The sequence below is a fragment of the Nomascus leucogenys genome, chromosome 1a, assembly GCF_006542625.1.
Source record: "Nomascus leucogenys isolate Asia chromosome 1a, Asia_NLE_v1, whole genome shotgun sequence".
In the NCBI taxonomy this organism is placed as follows: Eukaryota; Metazoa; Chordata; class Mammalia; order Primates; family Hylobatidae; genus Nomascus; species Nomascus leucogenys.
Window position 1 is genome coordinate 42,927,498 of NC_044381.1, and position 21,741 is coordinate 42,949,238.

At 37.8% G+C, this 21,741-nt stretch overlaps 1 protein-coding gene across 7 annotated transcripts in view; it reads left to right on the top strand.

The window, feature by feature from the left end:
- AUH (AU RNA binding methylglutaconyl-CoA hydratase) overlaps positions 1-21,741 on the top strand; it is a 144,930-nt gene that overhangs the window by 33,408 nt on the left and 89,781 nt on the right. For 6 of the 7 annotated variants that reach the window (XR_004028593.1, XM_030805993.1, XM_030806049.1 and 3 more), the window contains exon 4: positions 5,890-5,976. The exons of the other annotated variant lie outside the window; for it this stretch is intronic. Coding sequence is in view for 5 of the 6 variants with exons in the window: in XM_030805993.1 (XP_030661853.1) it covers positions 5,890-5,976 (87 nt within the window). In the remaining variant the exon portion in view is untranslated. The remainder of the gene's footprint in view (positions 1-5,889; positions 5,977-21,741) is intronic. 7 annotated transcript variants of the gene reach the window in all.

Genomic DNA, 21,741 nt, shown 5'->3' on the forward strand with positions numbered 1-21,741 from the left:
CTCAAATAGAAGGGTATTTATGACATTATCGAATATTGTGACATGGTCACCACCTTTAATACCCGTCTGTACTATCTTCACCTTTTTCTCCAAAACATTTATCCCCTTCTATGTAGATTACTTATTTGTTATGTTTATTTTTTACTCTTTTTGTCTCCCTTGCTTGGAGGCAGTGTAGGAGGAGAGCATGGGAGGGCAGGTCTTCGGAAGAGTTTGGCATAAAAAGGAGGAAAAAATTGGTAGCTAGAGGGGGTAGGGCGTATGGAATCAGGAAACTTAAAAAAATTTTTAACTGAAGTATAATGTGGGCATACAGAAAATTGCACAAATTTAAAAGCACATAATTCTGTAAATTTCTACAAAATGAAGTCCCAGCACACCACAGTCATCCCACATGTCCCTTCCTTATCATTACCCATCTGCCACCCAAAAGACATTGGCAATTATTATGACTTTTATCACCAAATACTAATATTGCCTATTTTCAAACTTTATGTAGTTGGAATTTTGCAGGCTGATCACTTCCGTTGAATATGTTTGCAGGATTCAGCCTGTACCATTCGTCTAGGAGTAGTGCAGTCCCGTTCCTTGTAGGAATATTTCATAATTTGTCTCTTCTACTGTTTGCCTGTTGTTTGAGGTGTTCCCAGGTTTTAGCTGTTACTAACAGTGCTGCCCTGACTATGCTTGTACATGTCTTTTAGTACACATCATGCATTTTTTGTTGAGTGTGTATATTTGGAGTGGAATTGCTTTCCAAAATGATTGTACTGGTTTTACTCCCAGCAGTCTTAAGTCAGAGGTCTCATTGCTTTATACCTTCACCAATACTTTATACAGTATCTTGACTGTTGTTGGCACTTTGCATTTTCATCTTATTAATTTCCAGAAAAATTGGGATTTTTATTGGAACAACATTTAATCTATTAATTTGGAGAGAATTTACATCTTTTAGTATGGACTATTCTAACACATGAATGTAATGTGTTCTTTTATTCGGGGCCTCTTTATTTCAGTAAGATTTTTCAGTTTTTGTGTCAAGGTCTAATGTTCCTTTTGTTAGATTTATTCTTTCACTCCTTGATTTTTGGATGTTTTGTAAGTGATATCTTTTCAAGATTTCACATTCAAATTTCTTTTGCTAGTATATAGAAATACAGTTGATTTTTGTGTATTGAGCTTATATCCAGCAACCTTACTAAATTTACTTATTTTCATGGTTTGAAAATTCTTTAGGCTATTCTTCATATACAGTTAAGTTATCTACTAATAATGACAGTTTTATTATACCTTTCAATCCTTATAAGTTTTAGTTTGGTCTTATCCCACTCGCTAGTACATCTGTTACAGTGTTTAAAAGTGTTAGGGAACACCTTTGTCTCTTTTCTTGGTCCCTGGGAAGAAGCTTTTAGTAATTGACTATTAAAGATTATGTTAGCTATAGGTACTTTACAGTTACTTTCTATTATAAAGATTCCCTTTTCTTCCTAATTTGCTAAGATAATTTAATCAGGAATGAGTGTTGATTTTTAGATATTACCAGAAAAGCACAAGTGATAAAAAATTATAATTTAGATTAATTTTAATCAAAATTAAAATTTGTGCTTCAAAAATCATCAAGAAAGTGAAAGGCAAGCCACAAAAATGAAGAAAATATTTGTAAGTCATATATTTTAGAAAGGGCTTCTGTCTAAGATATAACTTAGAACTCAGTAAGGAGAAAACAAATTACCTGGTTTTAAAAAAATGAGCAAGATTTGAATGGACATTTCACTAGAGCAGCTGTTTGAATGGCCAGTAAGCACATGAAAAGTGTTTAACCTCATTAGTCATTAGGGAAATGCAAATTAAAATCCTTATAGGTACCACTTCACACTCACTAGAATAGGTATAATAAAAAAGACAATTGTTGGTGATTAGGAAAACAGAGACCCTCATGCATTGCTGGTAGGAATGTGAAATGGTGCAGCCAACCTAGGCAAACAGCTTGGCAGGGTTTTGTTTTTTTTTTTCTTTTCTCCCAGTTAAACAAAAATTTACAGTATGACCTAGCAATTCTACTTCTTTGTGTTTATCCAAGACAAATGAAAACATTTGTCCACACAAAAACTTGTAAGTGAATGTCCATATCAGCATTAGTCATAGTAGCCAAAAAGTAGGAATGATATGAATATCTGTCATCTGATGAAGGGATAAGTAAAACGTTTATATGTTCATACAGTGGAAGACTTCATGCTTATAACATGCATGAACCTGAAAAGCAAGCCATATGAAAGAAAACAGACAAAAAAAGACCACATATTGCATGAATTTATTTATAGGAAATGTCCAGAAAAGATCAATTCTTAGGAACATAGATTAGTGGTTACATGGTGCTGGGATGGGAACAGGGAGCAACTGCATATGGGCATGAGAGATCTTTTTGTGATAATGAAAGTGTTCTAAAAATCAGATTGAGGTGATGGTTGTACAACTCTGTAAATTTAGTAAAAATTGTTGAATTCTATACTTAAAGTGGCTGAACTCTTTTATGTAAATTATTCTTCAGTGAAGATGTTAAGGAATGAATATTGAATTTTATCAAATACTTTTTCTGTAACTAATGAGAATGTATATGATTTTCACCTTTATTTCATTAATTTGGTGAGTCCCTTTAGTGGGCTCTCTTGTTTGTAGTTCCTTTTTCTCCAAGATCTTGGCCTCAAAGTTCTGGCTGAGCCAGTAGTCTTCACTGCCAGTGTTTGTCTCCCCAGTTCCAGGAGATGACAGAGATTTCTGAGCTGCTGCTTCATGCTATGGCTTTTATACCCTCTTTCCCCCATCAGTTTATAACTCAGTGTATGTTTTGGGGGGAAAGCAGAGGCTTACCATAGTTTCCCTTCTCTGGCTTTCCAGCCTCTTACATCCTGGCTGTCTTAGTTGCTCAAGCAGTGGTCTTACATATTTTCTCCAGTGTTTCATGGAAGAATTGGTCTGATGATAACCTATTCCATCATAGCTAACAGTGGAAGTCTATGTGAGTTTTTTTTAAGATGTCAGTATTACAGCATTGCTATATGCTGATGGGAATGAACCTCTAAGGAGGGGTAGTATTGATGCCAGACAAGGAGAGAGCTTAAGTGCTGGAGTGAGTGATGTCCCCAAGGAGATTAGAAGGGGTTGAATCCAGTGTACAAGGGGATGGATTGGCCTCTCTCATGATGTTACAGGGTTCCTTCAGTGCCACTTTGCCAGCCAGAAATCTTTGCTGCCCCTGCCACCTCTGGGCCTCGCTTGGGCCCCCTGGCCTTACTCCACCCTCTTGGCCTGGCAGGTTGTGCTTGGCTCGCGCCCACTTGAATCCTGTGCCTGCTGCAGCTCCACACTCAGCTTGAGGCTGGACTGGGCATGCCATGAACAGCTTCCATGTCAGGCACCGGTGTCTAGACAAGGGGAATGTGGTGTCACCCAAAAACTCAGAGATACCAGCATTCATGGAGCCCCAAGCAGTGTTACAACTCTTGCTCGGGGAGTCCTGAGGTCTGGGACCCCAGAAATGTTGCAGCTCTTCACTCCCGTAGCTTGGCTAGCGGGAGCGTGTTACAGCTCTTTTATTCCCGTTGCCCGCAGCTTGGCGAGCCGGCCAGGGGCATGACAGCCCTTTCATTCCTGTCGCCTGCAGCTCAGCGAGTTCCAGGTCCTTGTCCTGCGACCAAGAGGAATGAGGTGCATGGACACCAGAGAGTGAGTAAGGCAGAGAAAAATTTTATTGAGTGACATAAGGAAAGCTCTCAGCTGTGAGAGGGGACCCAAAGTGGGTAGCCACCTGAGAGGGTGAGTCTGGGGTTTTTATGTGTTAGAATGGAGGCGTGTGTGCTGCTTCATCCCTGGGTGGGCTTGGAAAAAGCACTGTTTGATTGGTTAAAAGGCATCATCCAGAAGGAACCAATCAAGAGAGTGAGGGTAATATGGGGATAGAAGTTCTCTCTCTGTTTGTGGACTCTCTCGAACCAGCAGCTCAGTTTTTAGACTTTAAACTGTCAGTGGCTGGAAGGTTGGGTTTCACTGGGGACACATCCCTGTCTGCTGGGGAATTTGTCTGTCTCCTGTCACTCTCAATGAGTTAGTTCATTCATAGTAACAGGAGGCAGGGCAAAGTATATAGGTTCAAGTCCTAGGTGGATAGCTTTGGTGGTAAGTACTAGTAGAATGTCTTTTCTGCTTTTGGTAGGATTGATAGGAGGTTTTAAGATTCATGGAGAGGGAAGTTGTGAAGTGGTCTGTACGTGAGTAGGAGAGTGAATGAACTCAGGAAATACGGTAGGATTGCTGGGCAGCAGAATGGCTCACTTGAGACAAGTGATCATAAATGTAAAATATTTAAATTTAAGAAGTAATGGAACTGAGAAATACTGGGCCTCAAAGAAGAGTTTGGCACCGAGTTAAGCCAGTTATTTGTTTTTGGTTCTGCCAACATTTTTCTTTGTTACATATTAATTCTTCATAGAAAAATTAATTATGAAGACATGTATCAGGCATCTCAAAACATTTAAAGACTTACATATATAGCACCCACCACCCAACCTAAGCAATGCAGTATTACAAATAAAAGTCCTCTGTGTACCCATTGCCAGTCATACCCCAGCCCCCATAACCACCAATTGAATTTATCATTTCTGTGTGTTATATATCCCTGAATAGCATTATTGTTTTTAAAATTTATGTTCATTATCCTGTGTATCTTTCTGTAATTATACTTTTTCAATAATATTATTCATTAGATTTATCTGTATTTACTGTTAATTCTTTCATGTTCATGCTATACAGGTAACATTCTATTTATAATTATGTCCTTGTTTTATTAATTCTCCTATGGATGGATATTTCGGTTATATCCATTTTTTTGCTAGTCTTTGTATGCTCCCTTGAATTTTATTGTATGTATTTTCTTGGGTATGTGAGAGATTTTCTAGGGTTTACCTACCTAAGATCTGATGGATGCTAGGATATGTGCTTTGTCAACTGAGGTTCTCACTCCCTCTGGAAGTGTGTGAGATCAGAATGCCTCTGCCCTAGCCCTTACTTATGATATTGTGTATCATCATGATTGATTTGTAGTAGACTAATAAGGGTGAATAGCTGAGTGTATGCCTTCTATATTGTAATTTTACTTTGTTGTTTGTTTAATTGGGGACCCATCTTTTCTGTTAATTTTGCTAAAGATCTTCTTTGTTCTCAGAGTTAATTATCCCTTAAGGAATTCCATGTGTTTATTTTTCTCTGTTCCAGAGTTACGATTCTGTGCTAAAGTCATAATTATGAAATCGTCAGTTTGTTCATAATTTAAATCTATGCTTCTCCCATGTGGTTGACAGTCCCCAAGGCAGGCATCCATGAAGTCAAAAGGACTGACCAAAGTGTAACTGCCCGTTTTACTTGGTTGGCATTTGTGCTAATACACTGCAAAAGCAGTGGTGGATAAACTGACAGCACCTTGCAAAGAAGCAAGATGGTGTCACCAATTTGTCATTATTTATGTTAACATTAATGGGTTCCTTTGTATTTTTAAATGAATAAACATTTAAACAATTTCTTAGTTTTGATTTCTAATAGAGTAACTATAGATCAGTAGATGCCAACTATAGTGTCTTCCTTTAAGAGCGTGAAGGGGCCTGAGACCGGAAAGCTGGTGAAGCACTGCTTTAAGCACATGGTAGATGTATGAATAGACAAATACTTTATTCTTGCTGAACATGGTCATTGGGAAGGAAAACTTAGGTAATGTCATTCTATTAAAAGATGAATTAGGCTGATCTTGAAGTTGTATACTAATCTTAAGTAAATTTTCAATTCTTTGCCTTAAAATTTTGTTTACAACTAGATTATATTTGTAAATAAAATACTTTGCAGGTGCTGACCTTAAGGAAAGAGCCAAAATGAGTTCCAGTGAAGTTGGTCCTTTTGTCTCCAAAATAAGAGCAGTGATTAATGATATTGGTAAGCACTATTAAATTCTTCTTTCAGCATGCTGAAGGTGATCTTAAATGTCACATTTAAAAAGTTACACATTATATATAAGCATTGGTTAAATATTTATATAATTAGATAATCATGACCTATAGCTGTTTGTTTTAACATGGCACTTAATATATTTAATTTGAAAAATTATGTAAAATATTTAATAATTACAGATGTCTTTTATGTATGATAAAATATGAAGGTATTTATTAGACAACAATAATAATTCGCCATAAGCCTTTAACTTACAATATCTATATTTAACTATACATGCAAACATACATTTGGGATTCCTTTGTTTTTTAAATATACAGGATCATACTTTTTTAAGAATTACAGTAACTATCAATTTATTTTATTTTATTTTTAATTTACTGCTGTATATTAATCCAGTCTTATCCAAAATTTTATATTATTTCTTCATTAATGAACTTTTTTTCCTCTGTTTATGTTATTTATAATAAGGTATGAATACCCTTGTACATAAGCATAGATTCTTAATCAGGGAATTGCTGTTCCAGGTATCATTTGTTCATTTTATATTTTAGTATTAATGAATTCTACAAAATTATATTCCTGTCTGTTAAAGACAGTATGTTTCCTCATATTCCTGCCAGCATTTAATGTTGCTATTTTTGAAGTTTGCCTAGGTTAAAAAAAAAAAAGACATCTCAACATTTTAATTTGTATTGTCCCAAATGCTTATGTGATGTTTCATCTTTTCAAATGAGATTGGCTTTTTTTTTTTAATTTGGTTTTAGTTTTTTTTTTTATTTTATTTTTGATTTTTTCTAGAGACAAGGTCTCACTTTATCACCCAGGCTGGAATGCAGTGGCATGATAATAGCTCACTGTAACCTCCAACTCCTGGGCTCAAGAGATCCTCCTGCCTCAGCCTCCTAAGTAGTTAGGACTGTAGGTGTGAACCACCAGGCCTGGCTGATTTTTAATTTTCTTGTAGAGATGGGGGTCTCACTGTGATGCCCAGGCTGATCTTGAACTCCCACCTCAAGCGATCCACCTCCCTTGTCTTCCCACAGTGTTGGGATTACATGCATGAGCCGCATTGCTCAGCCTTTTCTTCATTTGTAAATTGCCATTTCACGTCCTTCATCCTCCTTTTATAGGATAATTTAATAACTACTTGTTTATTTAAAAGGCATTTTTATATTCTTTGTGTTTAAATGTGTTATAGATATTGTCCTCTAATGTGCTTAATTTGATTCCAATATCTTTAAATTTAAAACTTTTAATATCTAGATGATGCTAGGTTCCCTTCATTATTCTTTTTCCTTGAAGGTTTTCTCTATTGATTCTCACACATCAGTTTTTCCAAATGAATTTAGAATTTTTTATAAGGCAAAGGGGAAAAATTTCTGTATTGCAACTGTGATTGGAATTTTAAAAATTTTGTCAAGAAAATTTTGACATTTTTATGATAGTAAATCTTTCTATCCATAGTATGCATGGCTCTTATTTTCTGGGGTCATTCATTTTTTAAATGTCTTTCAAGGAAGTTTTGTACTTTTCTTGGTCTTATATCTTTTTTTCCCCTCAAATATATTCCTAGCTATTTTATAGCATTTATTCCTTTGAATGAGACCCTCCCCTTGTTTCTGTTGCAGTCTTGTTATTATAGTCTGTAGGGAAGTTATTAACTTTTTTTTTTTGAGCCGGAGTCTCGCTCTATCACCAGGATGGAGTGCAGTGGCATGATCTCAGCTCACTGCAACCTCTGCATCCCAGGTTCAAGCGATTCTCCTGCCTCAGCCTGTCGAGTAGCTGGGACTACAGGCACGTGCCACCACGCCCAGCTAATTTTTATATTTTTAGTAGAGATGAGTTTCACTATGTTGACCAGGATGGTCTCAATATCTTGACCTCATGATCCACATGCCTTAGCCTCCCAGAGTGCTGGGATTACAAGCAGGAGCCACCGCACCTGGCCAAAAGTTAATAACTTTTATGTGGTTATTTTATGTCATGTCAGCTGGATAATTACTTGTGTTAATTGTTCTTCTTTAATTTTCTTGTGTTTTCAGTTGAAAAGTACAATATAGATAATTACCTATAAGTAATGCAGTTTTTATCTCCTCCCCCAACATTTTAACCTTACATATTCATATTTTTTCATATTGGTTCAGGCCCTCATAGAGTATTCATTTGTTAAGGTGAGCGTGATCATCCTTATCTTTCTTTGACTTTGGTGGGTGCCTTTAATATTTTGCCAGTAATTATGATATTCAGGCAGTTCTCTTCTATTTCAACTTGTTGGGAGATTATTTCTGTTTTTAATCAAGAATAAATTTTAAAGTTTGTCAAATGCTTTTAAAATATGCATCAGGATTATAATTGATGTATGTGAGCATTTGCCTTATTTAGCCTTTATTATACTGAGTTGTGTTAATAGATTTACTAATGCTGCAGTGGCCATACATTACTAGAATAAGCTCTGCCTGGTCATTGTGGTTAGGGGTGGTGTTGGTTTTTAATATATATTGCTGGATTCAATAAAATACTTCTGGTAGAATCATAAAGGAGATTGAGCTTTTAATTTTGTTTTGTGTTACTATTTTTTGGTTTGGTGTAAAGGTTATTTGCCTTCATAGAATGAGGTGAAAAGCTTTCCATGTTTTTCTATGCTATATACAGAACAAATCATGTTACTTGAAAGAATTGTAGAATTTGACCATTTAACACCTTTTTGCATCTTGTGTGGTTTTGTTACTGTTTTCTCACTTTCTTAGAATTAAAATTTAAAAAATACATGTTTTGATTTCTATAATGGCTTTGGCTTAGCTGTCTATTCTGCCTCTTCTCGTTCTGTGCTGGTATCGTCTTAGGTCCTGCTTCTCTCCCCAGCTTCAGCCTCATGTTTATGTACCTTCTGACACAGAGCATGAACTTTGCTTAGAAGTTGGTCAGAGAGCTTGATTTTAGAAGTAAAAGTTGATGGTACAATGGTACCTGTAAGTTTATATATATGCAAGGGGGTGGCTAAGATTGGTTTCATTGTTCAAATTACCTTGATGTTTGTTCCAGAGTGTCTTTCTGTTCTATGGATTCTGAAATTGGGATTTTCCTGGAACTCTTTTTGTCTTTGCAGTGGCATTTTCTTTTTTGTCATCGTAGCTGTAGCTTTTCTTTTCGGAGCTAGTTCTTATCTCCATTTTTTCTTGGGAGTTCCTCCATGTTTATTGATACTTTTTATTATAACATTACAGTAGACTTACTGTGATGATTCCGAGATTTTAAAGGACATGTGGAAACTAAGTATCTTAATAGAATCTACTCATTTAATATGTTAAAAATCACAGGCAGGCAGACTTTATCTTGAAGGGTCATATAGTAAATATTGTAGGTTTTATGGTGCCATATGGTCTCTGTTGCAGCTATACAACTCTGACTTTATAGTATGAAAGCAACCATAGATGATGTATCAACAAATGTGTGTGGTTCTGTTCCAATACAGCTTTATTTATGTATATCCAAATTTGAATTTCATTTGATTTTTATGCATTTTGAAACTATTTTTTATTTTGATTTTTTTCCCCAGGCATTTAAAAATGTATAAACCATTCTTAGCTCACAGGTTGTACTAAAACAGGCAGTGGGTCTGATTTTTCTTTGAATGTCATGTGTCTTCTATCTTCATTTTTCCTGTTGTTTGGAATTAATTCCTCTATTTTTATTTATTCAAGAAATCTCACTTCAGTTCTAATTTGAACAACTTGATGCATGCTTGGCTCATACCTTTTTCATTGGGTTTTGCTTTTTGGAGACATAAAGGTTTTAATTTTAAGGTCTTTGCTTTGATAGGGAGTTTAAAATATTGCATCTAGGGGTTTTGTATTGATAAAATTCGGAGAATAAGAAAGGAACATAAAATTTGCAAATGAATAGGGAGGTGGTGGAGGCAGTAGTAAGAAAAAACAAAACAAAAACCAAAGATAAGTTCATCCAATCTTAAAAAAATGTAAAGAGAAAAAATAGCATAAACTTAGAGCATATTGAATAGTAAGATGTTGAAATAAATCCAGTACTTAACTATTAATGTTAGTTGATTAAACTTGCTGTTTAAAGACATAGATGTTCAGATTTGACTAAATAATTGACATCAGCTGAATATTGTTAATAATAGCCACATCTGGGGTACCTCTTTTTGTACCTGAAGATTACTAGCCAAAAAAAAAGATATATCAGTATTGATATTGGTCAAAATACATTTCAAAATAAAAAGCATTACTAGAGAGAGAGTTGCTGCGTGTGATAAAAGGTTCAATTTTTCAAGAAACATACCCTTAAACTTGTATGCACTTAAAAACAAAAGTCTCAAGATACACAAATAAAATGATATGGATAAATTGGTAATTTATCATCACTGACAAAATTATCAACCCATCTCCCTCAATTTACCATGAGGTCAAAAAGACAAAAGTTAATAAAAATTTTTCAATGATTTGAACAACATAATTATCAAGTTTGGTTTAATAGACTCAACCCCAACTTACGTATTCTTGTGAACACAAGAAATATTTAAAAATGTGGGTCACGTGGAAGATCCTAAGGTCTCTGTTAAATTTCAGAAAATTGGTGTATAGAGACCATATTTTCTGTCCACGGTGGAATTAAGTTATGTTAAAAGAAAAACTTCAGCCAAATTAAGTTTAAAGGAGTTTAATAGACCAGTGAACGATTTATGAATCGGGCAGTCTCCAGCATCACAGTACATTCAGAGAGACTCCAGGGGTGCCTTGTGGTCAGAACAAATTTATAGACAAAAAAGAAGGAAGTTTATAGACAAAGAAATCAGAATCTGATTTATAGACAAAGAAATCAGAAGCGAGGTACAGAAACAGCTGGATTGGTTACAGCTCAGCATTTGTCTTATTTTAACACAGTTTGCGTGGTTGAAGTATGGCTGCTGGGATTGGCCAAGCCTCAGCTACTGTTACAGGGCATACTCCTAAGTTAGGTTTTCTGTCTTGTCTACCTATTAAGTCATGTTGCAGTTCATCCACAAGTATACAAGTACAGAGTCTTTCTAAGGCCATATTTAGTTTGCTTTAACAGTTAGAAACAAGATATCCATACGTACAGATTCTAAAACCGTGTATTTGTAAACTGAGAATACTGAACAGCTCATGGGTCAAAGAAGAAACTATAATGGAAAAGAATACTAAAACTGAATGATTGTACAATTACCATATGTCCAAATATATGTGATTTGATTAAAGTGGTACTGTTAGCTGTAATGTATCCATGTCATGCAGCACAAGTATGTTAGCATCAGTGAATCTGTATGGGTCTGTAGCAGTCTCAGTTCTTGCCTCCTCAGAAGAAAGAATTCGACCCAGGAGCATAAGGCTGGAGGAGAGACTGGGGCAAGTTTTAGAGCAGGAGTGAAAGTTTGTTAAAGAGCTCTAGAGCAGGAAGGAGAGGAACTTGCACAAGGGTCAAGTAGACGACTTGAGAGATCAGGCGTGCCATTTGACCTTTTGAATTGGGGTTTTATATATTGGCATTCTTCTGGGGTCTTCTGTTGCTTCTCCTGTGATTCTTCCCTTGGGGTGGGCTGTCTGCATGCGCAGTGGCCTGCCAGCCCTTGGGAGGGGCTGCACGTGCAGTGTGTTTACTAAGTTGTAGGCCTGTCTACTTCAGGCGCTTTCCCGCTTTGCAGTCCCGTGTTCCTAGAGGGAGGTCATCTGCCATTTTGCTTCTCAGTGCTCATGCTCAAGTGCACTTGCCCAGCTCCTGAGATCTCATCGGAAAGCTGCTGATCACCAGTTTCAGGTATTTCTATCTGGAAATACCTGATATTTCCAGGAGAGTGCCTTTCTCTGGTGCTGGCTGTGACCAATTATTATTTTAGAGAGACAGTTAACAGCCGCCTGACAATTATATGGTCACCTGACATTCCTGGTGTGTGTATTTTGTGGGGAGCCCTCTCCAACCCTGCTTGTGTCTGATTAGCTACCTACTGTAACAGTACTTGAGGGGAATTTACAACATTAAGTCCATAAGTTAGCAAGGAGATGTCATTGATGATAAATAGCTAAGCATTACCTTAAAAAGATTTTTAAACGTTTTAAGTTCAAAGAATGTTGAACTAAAGCAACAATGCAAGGATCAGAAATGAGTAAAATGGAAGACAGAGATGCAGTACATAGGGTCAACACAAGGCCGTGCTCTTTACAATGGAGTAAAAAGTGTTTTAACAATATGTATTACAAATGAAAAAAAGGTGTGGTTATAGATACAGGAGAGATTATAAAGATAATAAGAAAGTACTGGGAAAAAACTTTATGCAAATAAATATGAAACTTCTGTCTCAAGAAGAAATCATGGGCTGGAATAGTCATGTAACCAACCAAAAGAGGGTCCAACTTCTCGCCGCTTGTAGAAGCCAAAATAACAAGAGTGAAGTATGATAAAGAGTGTGAATTTTATTCATTGTTGCCAGCAAGGGGGAAAGTGGGCAGAATCCTTTCCAAAAACTGCCACTTTCCAATTTCTGGAGAGTGCAGGGGTTTAAGAAGAGGGGTTTGCAATGCAGGAGAGGCAAGGGGGCTGGGAGGTGCTCAATGGCATGACTTGCTGCTATGGCTTATCCTGAATTATTGTTCCATCTGGTGAAGGGGCCAGCACCATCTTGGGCCCAACCAGGCCGAATCAGTCGCAGTCAATCTTGCTGTCAGTCTCTAGCCGGGAGTAACTCTGGCCTTGGATTAATATCCTGCTAGGGAGAGAATTCTGGAGGTGCCTGGTTTGCATCAGGATTTGGCCCCTGAAGCTTCTAAGGAAACATATGACCAGATAAGTGAGCATGGTGTGAGCTTAACAAGCATCCAGGTAAATACATGTGCATCAGGCATGAAAGCATAAGGTGGGAAAGGGAGGGGAATGGAGTTTTAAAGCACATTCCGAGGCTGTATTTAAAGACAAAACAAAACACATCTGTGGTTTGTCTCAAAGCTATGTCTTGAGACTGCGATGAAAAGAGGAAAGGAAAAAAATTTTAAAAAGCAGTTGAAGCTAAGCTGCTTGGTTACAATCATACAATCACTGAAGTGATCAAACCAGTTCTTATAGTAAACTTTTTCACAGAGAAAGCACCAGACCCAGTTTTTTGATGATAGAGATTTACTTTTAAGATGTTTTACCCAATGCATAAGGAACAGATTCTTACAATCTTATACAGACAGTTCCACAGGATAGTAAAGTGAGAGTTTACTCCTAACTCATTATTTCAGACTAGTGTAATCTTTATACCTAAATCCGAGAGAAACAGTGGAAGAAAGGAATAGGAGGAGACAGCCTCACTTGTGAGCATACATGAAATCCAGCAGGTTGTAACAAAAGACCAAATTGGGCTTTCCCAGGAAGGCAATGGTGGTTTCCACTGGAAAATATTAAATTTTAACTCATGATGTTAGCCAATGAAAATAAAATCATATGTGTATCTCAGTAGATTGAGGAAAAAGCATTTGAGAAATATCAACATGTATTCATGGAAAATATTCTCAGCAAACTAGGAATAGAAGGAAACTTCCTTAGTCTGATGAAAAGTATCTCTTTCTTAATAATAAAATATTAGAAGTCATCTCCTAAAATCAGGAATAAGGCAAGAGGACCCACTATCACCACCTCTGTTCTATATTATTCTGTAAATCCTGGTTTGTGTAGTAGGCAGGAAACAACAATAAATAAGGACCGAAAAAGAAATAACAGAGTCCTTCTCATGTGGTATGGCTGTCTCCATCAAAAAGCTAAAAGAAACAATAAATTATTAGAAATAAGAGTGTCACAAGATGGCTGGAAATGAGATCCATATTCAAAATAATCAATTGCCTTTCTTTATACCAACAACGGACAAAAGATGTCAAGTAAGGATACCCTGGAAAGTAGGAACAAAAATGAGTCTTAGGAATACATGTAGCATATTTGGAGAAATTGTAAAACATTATTGTAAGATGTTTAAAAAAATAAATGGAGACAAATTATCCTCTTGAATAGGAAGATTTAGTATTAAAAAGATGATTCTCACAAATGGTGTAATTCAGTGTAATTACACCTAGACTCTCAGTATTGATTTTGTGAGGGACTTGATGAGCAAAAAGAGATCCCCAAATAGCCAAACACTCATAAAGAAGAAAATGAAGAGTCTTGCCATTTCAGCACTCAAGATTTATTATAATGACATAGAAATGAAGACGGTGTATCATTGGCTTTCAGATAGATAAGTATACCATTGGGTTGAAATATAGAACCCCCAAAAAGACCACCCAAGTGGGGAAGCTGATACGTGACAGAGGTGGCATTGCAGATCTCTGGGGAATGGCAAACACTTAATATGTTTAGAAGTGGAAACTAAAACTTTAATGATCTTAACAGAGAAGAGTTTCTTAAAACATAAAATATGACATATAAAACGGTGATCAATTTTACCAAATTAAACTTAAGAACATTAATTCATGAAAAGATACTGTAAATAAAGTAGAAAGAAAAGACACAGACTGGGAGAAAATACTTGAAACACATAGTTGCCAAAGGATTTGTGTATGCATTGATAAGTACATACAGGATCAATACGTGCATATGTATGCACAGCCTTGAAGTCAGCAAGAGGACATGACAGAAAAACATTTCACACAGAGGTAGAGGAGTGAGGGTAGACATAGGAAAAGATGGTCAGCCACAGTAGTAGTCATAGACCTGCAATTAAGACCACAGTGGGATGCTGTTTTACATCCACCAGATTAGCCAAAAATTCTTAAGCCAGGTCTTACTGAGAGTTAGTGAGTCAGCTGGATTACCAGGCAGGAAGATTTATACTTCTAATGGGAGCTGAACTGGTGTAACTGCTTAGGAAAAGTATTTGATATTGTCTTTCAAATTTGAATATCCACACTCCATAAGACTCGGTAGTTCACTTTTTAAGGGGTATTTACATAGAGGGATAACTTAAAGACTGTTTTTATTGGACCTGTAGTAAGAAATATATCTACACTCTGGCCCAGTAAACACATAGGGGTGGGAGAGTATCAAAGGTTGTGGTTCTTCTGTCTGTACACTCCAGTTTGATACTACCCTATGTTATTAAAAAAAATTCCTCATCTTGACTAGCTCATGAATGGGTTGCTACTTGGATTTGAAACTACATTATTCTGCAGACATTTTGCACATGTGTCCTAGGGACACTTACAGTGTTAATAGCAAAAAGCTGAAAAAAACCAAATTTCTGTGACAGGAGAATGGAAAAATGTTTTGGTATATTTATACAATTGGATAGTAGAGAGCAGTGTACATAAATGAATGATACACACATGTACCAATATGGATCAATCTTTGAAACATGTTGATTTAAAAGTATGACTTATTTTTTATAAAACTAATAGCATTCAAAGCTAAACAGTTTGTGTTTAGGGATGTGTAAGTGTGTAATAAAATCACATATACACACACACAGAATTTACAAGGATGGTTATCTTTGGTTTGGAATTCAGGTGGAAGAATAGTTGAAGAGCTCAGTGGCAGACAGGTGTTAGTTCTGACCTAGATCTAGCTTTGAGTGGTGATTGTGTTAGAGTTTATTATGATTATGCTTTATTACATGTATATGAATATATTCTTTATATGTGCCAAATAAGACCAATTTTTAGAAGATTCATCTATCTTGAAACCTGTGGACATTTCTTATGTTATTTACTGTATTTTTTTTTCTTTCTTTCTTACTGTCAGGTGAAGAACGACAAGGTTCATAACTTTAGAAAGGAGAGCTCTATGTCTCATAAAGGGTTACAGCCTGCAAGGTGGCTATTCCCACACGCTGGGAAGCACAGCCTCTGGCCAGAATCCAGAAACCGGCACTTGGAAGGTGGGGGTAAAGGGAACAGGAATGTGCGCTGAGCAGGGTGGCCAGGTATACATAGTCAATAAGCTGCAGGAGGAGTCATGAATATTTATGAAAGGAGAAACAGGCACACGTGCATTTGAGCTTCAGGCCTTTCCGTGGGACCCATGTTTAACAAATGGCAGCCAGAGCATGATCTGAGGGTGGAGTCTTGGGCCCTCTGCTGTCAAAAGATGAAACAGAGGGCTGCGCGGTGGCTCATGCCTGTAATCCCAGCAGTTTGCGAGGCTGAGGCGGGCAGATCACTTGAGGTCAGGAGTTCGAGACCAGCCTGGCCAATGTGGTGAAACCCTGTCTCTACTAAAAAAAAAAATACAAAAATTAGCTGGACATGGTGGCACACACCTGTAATCCTAGCCTGTAGTGCCAGCTACTAGGGAGGCTGAGGCATGAGAATCGCTTAAACCAGGGAGGCGGAAGTTGTAGTGAGAGATCATGCCACTGCACTCCAGTCTGGGTGACAGAGCGAGACCCTGTCTCAAAAAAGAAGAAGCAGATGACACGAAAACCTCACTGCGCCTCCTCTGTAGACGGGCCAGAACCACCCTGTGGTTGGTAGTCTCTTTATCAGGAAGAAATGCTTGTTGGTTGTTTTGACAGAACCGCAGAAGGGCAGGGCAGCATTCAGGCTGTTGGTTGAAATCAGCAGTGGCATCTTGCAAGGGCTGGTTTGTCTTTAGCCCGTTAGAAGAAAGCCTAATGGCGGCTGTTGAGGGAGATGGTCTGACCTTCCATCACATCATAGCTAGGAATTCAGCTTCTGAGGTTTCTCTGTGGTCTCCTTGGCCAAAAGAAGGTCAGGTCAGTTGGTTGAGGGGCTTAGAATTTTTTTTTTTATTTCTCATTATTTTCAAGGAAAGCCAAGATTTTACATTTCTAGAAAAATAGCTCTTGGGCTTTTGGTTTTAAGGTGTTTGTTTTTTTTTTTCTTTGAGAGAGGGTCTCCCTGTGTCGCCCAGGCTGGAGTGCAGTGGTGCGATCTCAGCTGTCTGCAGCCTCGACCTCCAGGGCTCAAGTGATCCTTCCACCTCAGCCTCCCGAGTAGCAGGGATGGGCTTTACCACGCCCAGCTAAGTTTTGTGTTGTTTCGTTATGTTTCCCAGACTGGTTTCGAACTCCTCGACTCAAGTGATCCTCCTGCCTTGGCCTCCTGAAGTGCTGGGATTACAGGCATGAGCCACTGTTCCTGGCTCCCTAGTTTTAAGGTTTTTGACCTTAAAACTTTTCTTGAAACTTTTTCTCTTTGATGGGAGAGAAAAATCCTTTTGCATGTCTAACAAAATACGTTTATGGCCAGGCACAGTGGCTCATGCCTATAATCCTAACACTTTGGGAGCCTGAGGCGGGCGGATCACCCGAGGTCAGAAGTTTGAGACCAGCCTGGCCAACATGGTGAACCCCCATCTCTACTCGAAATACAAAAATTAGCCAGGCGTGGTGGCATGTGCCTGTAATCCCAGCTACTCAGGAGGCTGAGGCATGAGCATCACTTGAACTTGGGAGGCAGAGGTTGCATTGAGCCGAGATCGTGCCATTTGTACTCCAGCCTGGGCGACAAGAGTGAAACTCTGTCTCAAAAAAAAAAAAAAAAAAAAAAAAGCGTTTATGGACCAGATACTGCACAGAGACCTCCATCTTTCTTTCTGGCTCTCTTTTCACTAGTTCTTCTCATAAAGTTTGTTCATTTTCTGAGAGAAGAGCTTCTAGGCTTATTTTTATCTTGGGAGGAAGTGACTTGGCCGTGGATGTTCATGGATACTGATGGTGGAGGATCCTGCATTGTACTGTTAAAATTATGGGAGGCCATTGTTTTGGACTGAGCTCCTGCTCACATCCCCAGCAGACCAGATTAAATTGATATAGTCACTCCTGCAAAATGCCACATAATCAAATTGAAACTTTATTAAGGAAGCAGACAGATTCCAAAACGGACCAGTTTTTCCTGAAAACAGGAGATTCCAGTCTACCTGAGTCAGCTTAGTAAGAAAGTCTACTCTGCTTTAACCCTTGCCAAAAAAAACCCCCCCGCAAAGCCTGATGTAACCTGTTAACCAATTAGTTTTTTTGCCTCTTGTCCTGTTTTCTTGTTTCTACCTTACAAAACCCACTGTTCTGCCATTGCCTCATGGGAGCTTTTATTCTGTTTTGTAGAATGGAGGCTGCCCTGACTCGTGAATCACAAATAAAAGGCAATTGGATCTATAACTCAATTTGTTAGACTTTGGTCTTTGACAGTACTTACGGGGCTTCTTCCTGTACAGACCCTCCAGTAATTAAATACCTTGGCAGTGGTGTGCTGGGGCCTGCTCACACTGACTCCAGGTGATTGTTAAATTTTCAGGAATTTTTTGTTTGTTTTAAAAAAAAGATAGGGTCCCACTCTGTTGCTCAGGCTGGAGTGCAGTGGCACGATCTCGGCTCACTGCAGCTTCCACCTCCTGCGTTCAAGTAGTTCTTCCACCACAGCCTCTTGAGTAGTTGGAACTACAAGCGTGAGCCACCATGCCCAGCTATTTTGTATTTTTTGGTAGAGACAAGGTTTCGCCATGTTGGCCAGGCTGGTCTTGAACTCCTGGCATCAAGTGATCCCCTAACCTTGACCTCCTAAAGGGCAGGGATTGCAGGCATGAGCCATGACTCCCAGCCTAATTTTCAGAAATTTTGTGAGCTGGCTGTTGAACCATAGGCATCTTTAAATTGTGGCAGTATTGGTACTGATACAAATCAGGGGTCACCCCTGTCTGTTGGGTACCATTTTTCCCTCTTGCCTCCTGTTATATTTACATTTTCTACAACTGGAGAATTGCTGGGATCTGAAAGGCAAATGTATTTTCTCTTTGGCCACCGTGATTTCCCGTACTCTGTGTGTTTTTAATGAAAGAGAGTTTATAAGCAACTTACAGACATGACTTATTTGAAAGCTCTTCTATTTTATTAAAACAGAGATCAGAAAGTAGTTCTGTATTTCATTCAGAGTCACTAAATTTACTTTATTGTTCCTAGTATCTTAGAAAGTCTGTTCTTAAACAGTAACTCAAATCCTAGAATAAAATTCAGTTCTTTTGTTCTTAAAAAAAAAAAAGTCATATGACTATTTTTGAGATGTTTCATTCAAAGGAAATGGTGAATTTTTAGATTTCTAAAATGTTAATCATTGTTACAAGTCCCCTTCCCTCTTCAAGTTTAGGTTGCCTGGGTTAGAAGTAGTAAACTGATTATTTTGAAATATTAGGCATCAGCAAGGCTACACAGCAATGAAATTATCGGGATCTATTAACAGCTGTTGTTTCTTACCATTCCTTCTAGGGCTTCCTGGTGTGCACCTTCCTTCCAGTAGTTCGTGGTGGCAGTGTTGACATCACTATTGGGATGCACATTGTGCACATTAGCAGTATAGAATATGGGGAATGGACACGTTAATTACCTCACTGAGGGCCATTCTTGCCTTTAGTAACATTTAAATTAGATGATATTTCAAGATGAGATAGAAAACATTTTTAGAATTCTCTAAGTGGAAACTCTAAAGGGATAGACCTAGTTCTCTCAAGTTGAGACATCAAAGAATTGTTACCTAATGATAAAGAAATATTTAAAATAGATTTTCAGTAGAATTTTAGATTACAGAATTTAGTGTGAGGCAATGTTTTTGTAAATGATCTTCCACAGTAATCCTTTAAAATACCAGCGTTCATAACTTTTTTTTTTGAGACGGAGTCTCGCTCTGTTGCCCAGGCTGGAGTGCAGTGGCACAATCTCGGCTCACTGCAAGCTCCGCCTCCCGGGTTCACACCATTCTCCTGCCTCAGCCTCTCCGAGTAGCTGGGACTACAGGCACCCACCACCACGCCTGGCTAATTTTTTGTATTTTTAGTAGAGACGGGGGGTTTCACCGTGGTCTCAATCTCCTGACCTCGTGATCTGCCCGCCTCGGCCTCCCAAAGTGCTGGGATTACAAGCGTGAGCCACCGTGCCCGGCCCCATAACTTCTTTTTCTTTCTCTGGTGAAATAAAATTGCAAAAGCTTTAATTTAGCAGTGTAAATGCAAAGCTGGATTGAAATACAGGTAATTATGTTAAAAGGGACAGCTGACAAAATTCATCTATTTAACAATTTTTTTCTTAACATTTTGTTATAAGATTTTATAGACAGAAATAATTTAATTTTGGAAATTTTCAGTCTCTGGTTATCTGTTCTTCATGTGATTGAAAATCTACTGTCCATATGCATTTTTCTATGAAAAAAGCTCTCTCTGAAATACAAAGATATCTTTGTATAACTGAATGAAAAAATTCTGTATGAAAAATCTGATGTAAGTTTTATGGTATAAACCTCTTTTCAAGCAATGCTTCTCATTTTATTTTTGTTAGCATGTCTTTCAGTTTGAGAATTGGGATACATTTGAATTTTATTACTGAAAGGCTCAAAGTAACACGAAACAAGTCACTAATAATTAACAGACCCACTACAGTATGATAGATGCACATACATTATCAAGCTTTCATCTTGGCCTCTCTTCTGCAGAGGTTTAAAATTGGAATCAAACTCTTCCTGTCCTAGCCTAGCTATCTTTGTATAAATGAGTGTTCTTTAATGTTTTGGTAACCACATGATCTTTCTGTCATCTTTATCTTAAGCTTGAAGTTCCATTATATTTCAGAATGTAATGATACTCTTAGGAGGTCACAAGATCTGCTCAGTTTAACATTTTCTCAAAGATATTGCCATAAGATGATGTTTATTTTGTTGTAGACAGTTTAGATTTTATACATTGTTAAAATGTGATGAACTCTTGAATTATTTTGGTGTAAGTTTATTGATCTTGATCTCTTGATGTGGAATCAGAAAATGTGGATTCTCTCTACCATCTGGTACTTTCCATATCTCCCCATTGCAAGAACCATGAGTTGGTTTTTTCTTCACTTATACCTAGTGTCTAGTAATGAGCACATGGTAGGTACCCGATTGAAAGGGCAAATTGGCTTATGTCTTATTGGTGTAAACATGTTAGCCATACTGTAATTATTTCATCTTATCTTCAGGCTGAACCTTCTGCAATCCCTTTCCTGTCTGCCTCTACCTAAAATTCCAAGAATCCTGCTCAACTTGCCTGAGTTTGATCATCTGTCTTTTCTATCCAAGCTCCTGCTACTCTTAGGACATGACTGAAAATGATAGAATGAACATGAGTGGAGCAGTTGTTGGACTGTCTATTGTGATGGTAAATTAGGACTGATCCTTTGCTAGACTGGGATGGAAGGTCTCGCTCAGGAGTCCAAGTTTGGTTATGTGAAGGTAGTGATGCCTAGTGGACATCCAAGTGCAGATGAATTTGGAGTTGGGCGGATTGACCCAGGTGAACTTGGGAGTCATCAGAATGTTAATGCTATATGAAGCCATGACCACTGGATGAGACACCTAGGGGGTTACTGTAGAGATAAAAAAAAAGTTTGAGGACTGTGAGGCATTATGATATTTAGAGGCTGGAATGAAAGCAGTAGATCGAGAAAGGTCAGCCAGGGTAGGAAGGTAGGAAGAAAACAATATTTGTTTGTGCTTATTTTATGTTAGATCCAGGTGTACATGTGCAGGTTTGTTACATGCATGTATTGTGTAATGGTGAGTTTGGGCTCCTAGTGAACCTATCACCCAAGTAGTGAACGTTGTATGCAATCAGTAATTTTTCATCTCTCACCGTCTTCACCACTGTCTTCCCCTGTGGAGTCCCCAGTGTCTGTTATTTCCATCTTTATGTTCATGTATACCCATTGTTTTGCTCCCACTTATAAGTGAGAACATGGCAGTATTTGATTTTCTATTTCCGAGTTATTTC